Consider the following 12,078-nt stretch of genomic DNA (forward strand, 5'->3'; position numbering starts at 1 on the left):
TTTTTTTTTTTACCTGGACCCTATTTTCCCATGCATTTATTAAAATGGAGTCTGGTGGTTTTGGCGATAGCGATTATTCAGTTTCATGTTAAATTAAAATTATATTACTCCTTAACAAAAAAAACAACTTCTGTAGAGATCCTTTCCATAATGTTGTCAGATACAATAATAATCTGAGCACGTCCGTGGCAAAACAAGCATGTTTTTGGACGTAAATTGAAGGTGCGCAATTACCCAATAACTTATGTTGTAGCTTGTTTTGCCGCTGCCTACTGCAGCGATCTTGCTTAATACTGGACCAATTTCAAAGATTGTTGTTCCCATCGGTCACTAAGGTTGCTGTCGTCGGCACGGCCGGTTAAGATCTTTACCTTCTGCTCGAGTTCGGCGATCTTGTTTTCCTCAGAGGTTGTGCGGTCCTCGCCATCAGAGATACGTTTCTCAATCTCAGTTATTCGTTTTGTCTTCGACAAATCCTTCAGTAACAGTATTGGAAACAGTGCTTGCCACGTTTTCCTCAAACGACAGGTTGTCGCCATCAGCCATGCTAGCCTCCATGTTAGCCATGTGCGATTTATTATTAGGGCCCGAGCATGAAAGTGCGAAGGAACCTATTGTTTTTTGTCAGATTATTATTATTTTTCCGAGTCCTTCGTCGCATTTTTGAGGGGGTTAGCATGCACGAAAACTCACAAAAATGTCCACACATGTCAAAACTGGTGAAAATTGCAAAGTTCTGTAGTGAATGGGCTCGTGTGCCTTAAATTAGACAAAAGTAATAAGTTAATATACCAACTTTTGAGGTAACATAGGTCTCATCTTGAAGTCCATGGTGCTATTTTTAGAAAAAATTACAAAATTCTCATATTTCTGAAATCTTCATTTTACAAATACTTGTTTGAGGACTTTAGGATGCATGAAAACTCTCAAACTTTTGCAGCCATGTGCAGAATATTAAACTCTTTAATCTGAATTCACATTTAGGCTTGGGAGTGGTATGGTTGCTCTATAGCGCCCCCTAATTGGTTTTAGCACTTGGGCACATTTTTGACGGCCTCAATATATAGCAATCTAGCAAATTTGCTTTGAGCAAAACCTACTTTTTTTTTTTAAATCCTCCTAGAGCGTGAGTCACATCTGCACAAAAATGTGCACGTTGACTCGGAAGACCCTCATGACAAAAAGTTATCAAAAGAATTTTGATAACTAACACAATGCGGAAGTTACAGAGGACCAACTTCCTGTAGGGGACTGTCGAAACAGGAAGTTGCATATCTTACCAAGATTTATTCCAATTGCCACCAAACATAACACAGTTGTTAATAGGGGCTTGAGCATCCATGCCAAATCTAGAGTGTATCGGCCATTGGATGGCGCTGTTAGAATTTTGGTTATTAATTAGCCACATCGCGATATGTGGGAAACCTACTTTGTCTAACTCCTCCTGGGCCGTGAGTCCAATCTGCATGAAAACTTGGATATAAACTCGGTGGACCCTCGTGACTAAAGATTATCAAAAAAATTGTGATAGCTAAAACAATGCACAAGTTATGGAGGACCAAGTTCCTGTATGTGGCTGTTAAAACATGAACGGTTGTATCTTGGCAAAAGTTATTCCGATTTACATGAAACTTAGAATGTGTGGTCTACCTGTGATGTTGCGTCTGCCAGTACCCCCTGATTGAAGAAGCGAGGGCCCGTCATCGCTGCTTGCAGCTTTTATTATTATTGCTTTAGAGCGTGGTTTCCACAGAGCTTCTCGAGAAATTGTGTTTGCTTTAGTGCCAGACATGCTTCCCGGCAAGCGTCGCCAAAGTAATTGAGGTCAGGCCCGTTAGAAATCGATCCTCTGTCTGAATGCATCACGTGACCCTCCCAAGTTACCTTTTTAATCTATAATATATTTAGAATATAAGATAGAATAGTCGAATTGATGTCTAACTCTTGATCTGTGTGCTTTCTAACCCTCCATGCTCCAGTTGACCACACTGGTAAGTCATTTCCCAGGGTGCTGTGTAAGAAAAAACTGTGTGAACTCATTGTAGCCATTGTAGCCTCCTCAACATTAATGAGTACAGATGATACACAGTGTGGCATATAGACCTACAGTATGGCTCCACGCTTTTAATTTACAGTTTGAACTACATAGATTGTATTGTATCACATACTAAGTATAAGAGGAGAGGCAGTCTTCTGTACTGTACATGGACTGACCATGTGTAGATATAAACAGGTGTTGAATTACTAATGCCCTTCCAAGCAGGAAGACACCTGTATGCACTTGTTTGATTGGATACAGCTAATGCTGCCTCCACAGTTACATTTTCAAATAAAATTGCATAATAATGGTTGACATATTTGTAATTTGATATTGTTGCAAATAAAATGTTAGTAGCTGGTTTTGTAGTTGCTTAAAAGTCTCAGGAAAAAACATTTGTGGAAACTTTGCAGAATTATTTATTTCATAATCCGATTCAATACAACCGTACCTTCTGTGTACGGTTTCACAATGATGTCTTTATGACCTGCAATCCAGGTGCTCGAATCGAGGAGTTCATCTATGACAAGCTGGATAAGAAGCTTCCCTCCAGGACGACTAACCCAGAGCTGCTGGGCCAGTACATGCTGGAAGCTGCCAATGAATTTGGTCCAGGGACGCCATACGGTCAGTGGTGCTGTTACTGAAACTGATATTGTTGCATCACATGATGCCACGTTGAACCTGTTGTCTGCTTTGTACTCCTACTTGAGGGCTGGGGATGCTTTCCTGAAGCGCCTTCCTTTTTATAATAGCAATAATAATGAAACAGTTGATAGATCGGTCAGCTACTATAAACTGCAGGGTGAACGGTTTAAACGGCGGTCAGTCTTCTCTGTACATAAAAGTGCCGTGACGTAAAGGGGGAAAAAGTAGCTTCCACTTAAGGAGCCCTATGTCCTGTCTTTGTGTCTTTGCTAGTTTAAGACCGACGCACTTGTCAATTTCCCGTCCAGCGCCCGCGACTAGGATTAGTGTGTCTGACAGGGTGGGGGGCGGGGCATCACGATGGACGACGATATCGTCCATCGGCACAACCCTAGTCACTACTGGAAATCCCAAATACTTTCACACCGGCGACTTCAGTGAAAGAGGAGGGGGTTCAAGTTCTGTCGATGGGTCTCCAGCATCTGCAGTTGCCGTGCTATCTTTTGACTGTCTGTTGCTAAGTTAGAGGATGTTGACTCACAGCACTTCAACACGTGTGTTTTTTTTCCCCCGCTAGACAAGCCGGCCGGACGTGACATGGGGGCGTGGCAACATCGACGATTCCAAGTTCGAGATTGTGACTTAATTTCGGTCGATTTCGAAATCGTGACACCCTTAGAAGCCAAACATTTAGGCTGTTAGGCAAATAACGGTGTTTAGTTAGGCTGGGCAAAATATTGATATTATATCAATATAAGAGGCTAACTTTTTGTCTTACATTTTGGATATCGTGACACGAAACAAGTGTTCACTTTTCCTGGTTTTAAAGGCTGCATTACAGTAAAGTGATGTCATTTTCTGAACTGTTTTAATATTTGCCTTTACGGTAAAGGTTAAGGCTTTACCCACTTAGTCATCCACATGTATCCACATTATTGGTTATTATTGGTTATTTATCAAAACTCTCATTGTGTCAATATTTTCTGAAAGCACCAATAGTCAACCCTACAATATCGCCATTGATGTATTTGATAAAAAATACCGTGGTATTTGATGTCCTCCATATCGCCCAGCTCTACACACTGCCATGACACAGAGCTGACTTTAAATCAGCAAAACATCTCTTAAACCCTCATATTGTCTTCCCGTCAACCATGCAAATGTTGCCTGTTTATAAAGCATAAAGTAGCCTCTTAATGATTACCCAATTGTATGTTATATCTTTTTAGCCAACTTCATGAGTTGTTACCACTAGTTTTACACTTCTTTATGGAATTGATGGTGAATAAACATCATTTACACATTTACAAAGTAGTGATCATCACAGCGGATGGAACCTTCCATGTTATTTTTGGGAAATTTGGTTGAAAGCCATATTTCTGATGTAGAAACTTTGAAAACGGGTCAAATTTGACCCTAGGACAACATGAGGGTTAAGCATTGATTTACAGCATGTGTCAAACTCAAGGCCCGCGGGCCAAATCCGGCCCCTTGCAGATTTAGATCCGGCCCGTATATAAATTTGGGTTCACAATAAATTTTGGCCCGCCTAGTTGCGCACCAAACCAAAAACACAAAGTGTTTTTTAAAATGCAATTACATGTCATTCAAAGCAGAATTTTGAAGATTTGCCGACTGAGAAATATCCCCAGAAGCAGAGAGAGTTTTCATATTCAGGCTATGTTAAAAAAAATCATTGTTTTGCTTGATTTGTTAAATTCTATGATGGCTAAGGAACTCTTTTGATGACTTTTGTAGGGCTCCATGTCAACAAAAATGCGACAAAAAGCATACAAAAATGTCAGAAAAAGCAACAAATTTACAAAAAGGTGACAAATGTCTGAGAAAGCCACAAAAAAGTCTGAACAAAAGCAAATAAACTTTACATGTCTGGCCCTTGGTGTGATTCTCTTTTTCCAGCGTGGCCCTTAGTGAAAATGAGTTGACACCCCTGAGTTACAGGAAGCATAAGCAGCCAGCAGCCGTCCCTCCTCCTCAATCACAGCCCGTTGTGTCAATTTTTCCCCCGCCTCCTATGTTACCTGAAGTTTATCCAGCTCTTTCGGTTATTCTAAACAATGAAATGGCCAGCTCTTTCAGTCCGATTTGACATGATATCTAATACGTGTGTGCATGTGTGTATTTATAGGCAGTACCCTGATCACAGTGGGAGAGTACCAGAAGAGACTGGGAGGAGCCGAGCGTGAGCTTCTCCAAACCTCAGCTGCCACCTTTCTCACCCCTCTACGCAACTTCCTGGAAGGAGATTGGAGGACTATATCTGTAATATTGACTTACTGATTTACTTTCTTACTCACTACTTTACTGTAAGTCCTTGTTGCTTTAAGACATCGGGCCCTATTTTAACGAACTTGGCCCACGGCGTGAAGCGCCTGGCGCAGGTGCGTTTAGGGCGTGTACGAAACCACTTTTGCTAGTTTAACGTCGGGGGGGAAAAAAGGGTCTGTGAGCCAGACTCATGGTTCAAAAGGGTTGTCCTACGTGTCTGTAATTAATCACAGGTATGTTTTGGGCGTAACATGCAATAAACCAATCAGTGTCATCTCCCATTCCCTTTAAAAGCCAGGCGTGTTTGGACCTTGGAGCATTGCTATTATGATGGCGGATTTGCTGCTTAATATTAGATTGGATAATAGATTTTATTAACTATTATTATCGATATTTGATCATTCAAATAAAGATCGATTTGAATCGGATTATCAACATTTTTAAGGGGAGACACTACAGATGAATACGAGATATTTTCCTTCTGATAGATATTGCCAATAAACTTCCCTTACTTACATTAAGACAAATAGTTTCTGTATTGCAAGTTTTCTGAAAGTTTTTGTTTAAATATGCAAATTAGACATTATCTTGTTAAATTAGCGCTAACTTGCATCCAAACAGAAATCTGAACATTGGATAAAGCCAGATTCTTTCATTTTGCTGACACATTAGAGTCAAAGGTTTTTACATTCATAAATCAGAATATACTGTCAACAGCCATAAAAAAAGAAAATACATTTTCGCAACATTTTACGTATAAAATGTTACATAAATCAGGTTTTGAATGCTATCTGAACAAACCCCTCTGTAGAAACCTTCAGATATAGGAATGAAATGGTGAAGTCCGTCCATTTTGCAAGACATAACTGGTGAATAGAGTAAAACATTTTAAACAGATATCGACATGAAACTTCCCTACTTGATTACTTACATTAAGACATGTATTTTTGTATTACACGTTTTCTGAAATTTTTATGTTTAAAAAAGTGTTATCTAATGCTAACTTTTGGTGAATTTAGGAGAAATTTACAAGCACAAATAGACAAAGTGGGGAAAAAATAAACCTCTTAATGTGTATTTTGGATGATTATTTCCCAATATTCTGAAAGAAGACATGTCATGGAAGCAATATAGCCCAAAAACACAAAATTGAAAAATTGTGGTTTTGCCTGTGTATCCCCTGAACCTAGTTTGTATTAACACAGAGTGTGAGATTGAGGAGAAGTATGTTGCCATGGACACTCATTGACGCGTTGTTCTGGATCCCATGTAACTTCTAGGCAAGTCCCGCCCCAAGGAAGCAGCTCGATTGGTTGGGGTTAGGCATTGACCTCCAGTGGTTAAGGTTAGGATAGCCGATTGGTCAGGGGACAGGACCTGAACAAATCGGGTTACGTTATCTAGCGTAAGCATGGACGCCTGGCCAATAGTAGTGTGCGAATGCTATATGCTCTTGCCTAAGTTGCGTGAGTTCCGTAATAACTCCTCATTGACACTGAAACAGATTTTCTGCTTATTTTCTATGGAATGTCTTCTTATATAGTGCTGGTTGCTTCACTGTACTGTTGTGAATAGAAGCCCAGTGTTGCAAGGTTTGTTCCCTGCAGCAGATCCCCGCTTTCTGATTGGATCCCTTCTGTCCTCTGCAGAAAGAGAGGCGACTTCTGGAGAATCGACGGCTGGATCTTGACATCTGCAAAGCACGCCTGAAAAAAGCCAAGCAGGCAGAAGCCAAAGCAGCGGTGAGATGAAATTTCATGTTGTTACTGTTTTTTGTTGTTGTTTTTGTTGCTGCTTCTTCTTCTTCTTCTTCTTCTTCTTCTTCTTCTTCTTCTTCCGATCCTCTTGTCTATAGTGTTTGAATCACAGTAAACGTGAGACCCACAGCAGCCAAACTGTGCACATAGATTGGAAATGTATTGGACAACAGTGATCATACTGAATCACCAGGTGGTGGCACTATAACATCCACTTTTACTGGTAAACCAACACATTTCACTCCCACCGCGTAAAATACGGATGCTTGGTCAGGTGCCTTTGGCGTTGTTATCAGGCGTTGTTATCTGATCTAAACGTGTTTCATCTAAACGCGCTGGGTCGGGACTATTGGTTAGGTTAGGTTAAGGAAAAGATGGTGGGTGGGCTTATAAAAGTTACGTTTTTGTGACACACGGGACAAGAACGGGACAGTTGGGTTTAGGAAAAGATCGTGGGTGAGGTTATAAAATGAACGTTTCAGTGACCTTCGGGATGAAAGTCCTGTGTTTCACCCATCCACCACCCCAGCCAGCCTCGCTTTGCGGAATTTCGGGCTTTCATACTACTCGCTACCGTTGTCGCTCTTAATACTGCGCCATCTTCACGTGCCGCGGAGCTGCTGCTCTGCCCGGTGGGTTCTGTACACACACTGAAGGGTGCTTATTGACACTGACCATGTGTCCGTATTTTACGAGTTGGGAGTGAGAATAGAGTAAACCTATAACCTCTTAAAGCTGGAGTGCGGAACTTTAGTCTCCCACCTCTGGCAGTGAGAGTAATTCCACAAACTCTGTCAACGTGCTTTAGAGAAGCACTGGGATTCATAATAACGCTGCGTTGTTGCGGTCTCTCCCCCCTTCTTGCCTGTCAAGATATTGGGTAATAGAGGTAGACTGACATGCCTGTAACCATACCTATAGAACATTTAACAAACATTGCCTATTTACAAATCCAGCAGGCAGAGCAGCAATAGCATTCGTTTGGAGTGGTGGTTGTGCATCTGATGAATGTAAGTCCAAGCTGAGAAGAATCTGCAGAGCTGCTGGTATTTCTTTTCAATACGAGCGATCCTCTTTCTTTTACATGTAGCCATTTAGTCCATTGTTAACATTAAATGATTGTGTACTGCTGCTTTTTAACAGCAGTCATGTAAACAACGCTCACTTTTCCCAAGATTCTCAGGCACAAGGTGAGCTAGTCCACCTTTTGTACAGCATCTCTGTGTTCCCATTAAAAAACCAGCATTAATGATTATTTGACTCCATGTAATGTAAAAGGGGTTTCTCAAAATGTCACAATCACAGAGAGTTATTGCCCAACTCTGCTTTGGAGCTTTTTAACCTCTTAGCTTTATTGTATTTTTATCACAAGACAAATCCATCTGCTTACATTTCAGTCATTCCAACTTAAAGGACCCTATGTTCCTATATTTTTTTGTGTCTAAGTGACCGATGGGAACAACAATCTTTGACATTGGTCCAGTATTAAGCAAGATCGCTGCAGTCGGGTCCTTTTTCCTTTTTCCAACCATCACAACTCTAGTTTTGGTTGAAATAAAATATGTTTGCTTTATACATGCTAAAAGTATTGTTTTTTTAAATGGAGTCTGGTGGGTTTAATGCTAGCGACTTCAGAGCTGTTTCTGGTTAAACAGAAAGGTCTTAAAGAGGTTTTAAAGGTCTATCTCTGTAGTGATATTTTCCATAATGTTGTCAGACACAGAATATTAATCTGACCCTCCGTGGCAAAAACAGCACTATTAGTGGACGCTAACTGACACTGAACATTTGCCCACTAGGGTTACATTGCAGCCCGGTCTGTGGCTGCCGGTTACAGCGTTAACGCTTAATACTGGACCAATTTCAAAGATTGTTGTTCCTATAAGTCAGTCACTCACACACAAAAACATAGGAAAATAGGGTCCAGGTTGAAAAAAACGGTAATCCCCCTATATGATTGTCACTGTATATCTGTCAACTAAATTTGTGCCACATTTGGGCCAAAATTGATGAATATAGCTTTAAAGTTGACAAAAGATGATTGCGGTGAGAGACACTTTGGCCTCACAACTAAATAATCAACACGGTTGGCGTGTTGTATCTTGTGCCAGCTGTTCTCTATCACATCTGTGCAGTATAAGACTGAAAAAGCTCAGAATAGCAAAAAAGCACACACCAACTATGCATTTTCACATCAGGTCATAGGGTCTTGCTCTTTTTAGAATAACTTCTGCAGTCATTTTGTTCCCTGGTTGCTTCTTCGGATGGCATGGCTGTACTGACCAAGCTGCTGCTTACAATTGACTAAAAAAGCTTCTCAGATGCTCTGCTGATGAACATATCATCATATCATCAATGATTCTACCTGCAGTGCCTGTTGCATGTAGCTCAACCTCAATAAGATAAGCTTCTTAATGCTGACTACGAGATGCTTTGTCTGAAGCCATCACAGCTTGATGCCAGAACAGGGAGATGATGGAGTAGCCCACTACAAGATGAAGTAGAAAAAAGTCCTAGTAACACAAAGGTACTGTAGAGGACTGGTGACAAACGCTGATAGAATGTCATTGGTCAAAATGACACGCTCAGCAAGATGTCACAAAAATCAAACAACGTTGTTCTACTTAGTCGGGCTCTCTTTGGGTTACCATAGCTTCACTGGTTCAACATGGTTACTGTAGCACAAAATAATATTCAGCAACATAAGTTTATACAATATAATAAGAATAAGAAGCTGTACAAATATCAGGAATAGTATCCTGATATTAGAGTAAGTCTAAGGCTGTTGAAATATATATGTCGTCAAAAATCAATATGCATAATATTATCCATAGAAAAAGAAACCTCAGCATGGCAAAACACCACCAGTTAAAGAAACATCTTTATGTATTATTTACTTGATAGCTGTTTCTAGTATTTATTTCCAGTTTGAAGCTTTATGTTAGTGATTTTGTCCCAGACGTATTGCATGTTGCCATGACTTTTATATAATAGTATAATAGTACTGACAAATAATGCAGACATTCACGTTGCCAGACCTTCCTCCACAGCGCTGCGGAGGAAGATCTAGGCTAGTCCACACAGTATTCCGGGACGGGAGAGAAAAGTGCTCTGGTTTATTGGCATTTCTTTAAACCAATCACAATCATCATGGGCGGCAAAATAGCCTCAGGAAGGAACTTGTTTTGGTGGAACGTGTACGTTCAAAGGTTGCTTTAGTCGTGCAACAGAAAACTCAGATTGGACAGATAGTCTAGCTAGCTGTCTGGATTTACCCTGCAGAAATCTGAGGAGAAGGTAACCATAGTCCTCAGAAATCCACCGGAGTTTAGAAAGCCAAACCAAATAAAGCTAAGGTAACGGACATCCGGCCAAAAAAAAGTGACACCTGGTGAAAGTGGACCGTCGTGGTTATAAACTAGAAGTGAGCCAGTTTTGTGATACCGGAACACCGAAGTTAAAAACCTAGCGATACCTGAATAAACGATACAATCTGGCCTCAATAATGGGGGTGGGACGTTCAGAAACAGCATGGGTCGCCCTACTCACAGCAGGGTGGTAACATCTGGACTGTACAGAGCCTGGTTCAAAAGTTTAGGTAAAAAAAAATATTATTTAATATAAAAGCAAAAACTATAAACAAGCGAATAAAAGCTTTAGTAACTGTGGGGACTTAACTGTAGCTTCTATATAAAAAAAAAAAAAAAAACCGGAATCTCACGTTTCTTCATTTCACATTTCGTAAATTAACAAATACTGCTTCACACTACTTTTACATCTTTCTCCGTTAACAAAGCTTCTCTCTGTCTCTCTCTCGTGCCTCTCTTCTTCGTTTTTTTTACAACTTTTCCCACTTACCTGCAGCCTTTAACTGTATACTTTTATCCATATGGCCAACTGCGTTACTGAATAACTATATGAGATTCTGTAACTTGAACTCAAGATACAACACCACAACAAAAGAGGAAGTAGATGCATCAAGAATGTAATTTGACTCCAACTATTTATTGCTTCAACAGCAATCACTTAATTATTCATAAATATATAATTTGAATTCTCACACCACCACCAACAACTATCGACAGTTGTCTTCTGCTTTGAACTTTGTCTGAATGACGTGCTGCTTCTGATGTTTTCTTTATGCTGCTATGCTTTATGCTGGACATTTTTTTTGTTTTTTTTTGCTTAATGATTGTAACTGCATGACTGTTCCAACATGTTTCCTCCTCCCTTCCCCTTCCTTGTTTTTAGGCTGCACCTGATTTTCAAGAGACAAGGCCCCGAAATTATGTTCTTTCTGCCAGTGCATCAGCGGTAAGAGTCCCAAGTGAAACAAGTGGCACACATGCAGGGCCTATCCAGGGTCTAGTACGGGGCAGGAGCTAGGCTAGACAGTATCTGTATATGCCGCATAGAAGTGTATACATCATCTGAAAGCTGGGAACCTGTTAGATTAATCCAATATGCAGCGCTATGTGTCAAGTGTTTCTAGTCATAAATGTGTAATAATGTTTTTAAATGCTGTTAAAATTGTATAAGGGCATGGGAAATTGTGATGGAGGTATATAATGGCCATTCCCAATGCGCTATTATGTCTCAGAAGTTGTTGCCGAAATTTCTGGTACAACATTTAACCATTTTTGACCACTCAAGAATTGATAAAATATGGTCAAAAATCCATCGCCTGCTGTGGCGATATTGGTGCTGCGCCATCAACAGTCTAAGTTCACCAAAAGTGAACTCCACGTGAATTTGCTTTGCTATGGGAAGCCTGTGTTTCTTTCGCCCCTTCACTCGCATAGAATGGAAGTGAAGGGAGGCGAACGATTGCCAACGTTAATTTCGCAATGTGTGACCATGGCATAATACACAAAGACCTTAAAGGTGCTCTAAGTGATGTGACGCGTTTTTTTAGGCTACAACATTTTTTGTCACATACAGCAAACATCTCCTCACTATCTGCTAGCTGCCTGTCCCCTGAACACACTGTAAAAAAAACGCGGTCTCTGAAGACAGGTCAGGCTCCACAAACTGCCAATAACAGACAAGAAGGAGTTGGTTGAGTCATGAATACGCATTGTGGAAGTAGCCTACATGCTAACGCTGCTGCAGTGATAGCCTAAAAAACACGTCACATCACTTACAGCATCTTTAAAGAAACACTATAGAAAAATCCATGCTGTGATTTGGTATCAAACACCGTTTGGAGATTTCCTTAAGAATTGCACTTTTCAGCAATTGGATGGCAGGCACTTCTGTTTTCTGCCATAAATCCTGTGAATGCCCCAAGTCTATATAATGTGGTTGTGAAGTTTCATGAGGCTGTGATTATAGGTCATTTTATAC

General features: G+C 40.5%; 1 protein-coding gene across 2 annotated transcripts in view; it reads left to right on the forward strand.

Annotated features, from left to right (window-relative positions):
• Window positions 1-12,078, forward strand: part of sh3glb2b (SH3-domain GRB2-like endophilin B2b) — a 50,833-nt gene that overhangs the window by 3,934 nt on the left and 34,821 nt on the right. The window contains exons 3-6 of one of the 2 annotated variants that reach the window (XM_028602189.1): window positions 2,537-2,665; window positions 4,836-4,969; window positions 6,625-6,717; window positions 10,984-11,046. In XM_028602189.1, coding sequence (XP_028457990.1) covers window positions 2,537-2,665; window positions 4,836-4,969; window positions 6,625-6,717; window positions 10,984-11,046 — 419 coding nt within the window. The remainder of the gene's footprint in view (window positions 1-2,536; window positions 2,666-4,835; window positions 4,970-6,624; window positions 6,718-10,983; window positions 11,047-12,078) is intronic. The other variant, XM_028602190.1, reaches the window with a different exon arrangement.

This window comes from Perca flavescens, chromosome 16 (assembly GCF_004354835.1).
Source record: "Perca flavescens isolate YP-PL-M2 chromosome 16, PFLA_1.0, whole genome shotgun sequence".
NCBI classification, from domain to species: Eukaryota; Metazoa; Chordata; class Actinopteri; order Perciformes; family Percidae; genus Perca; species Perca flavescens.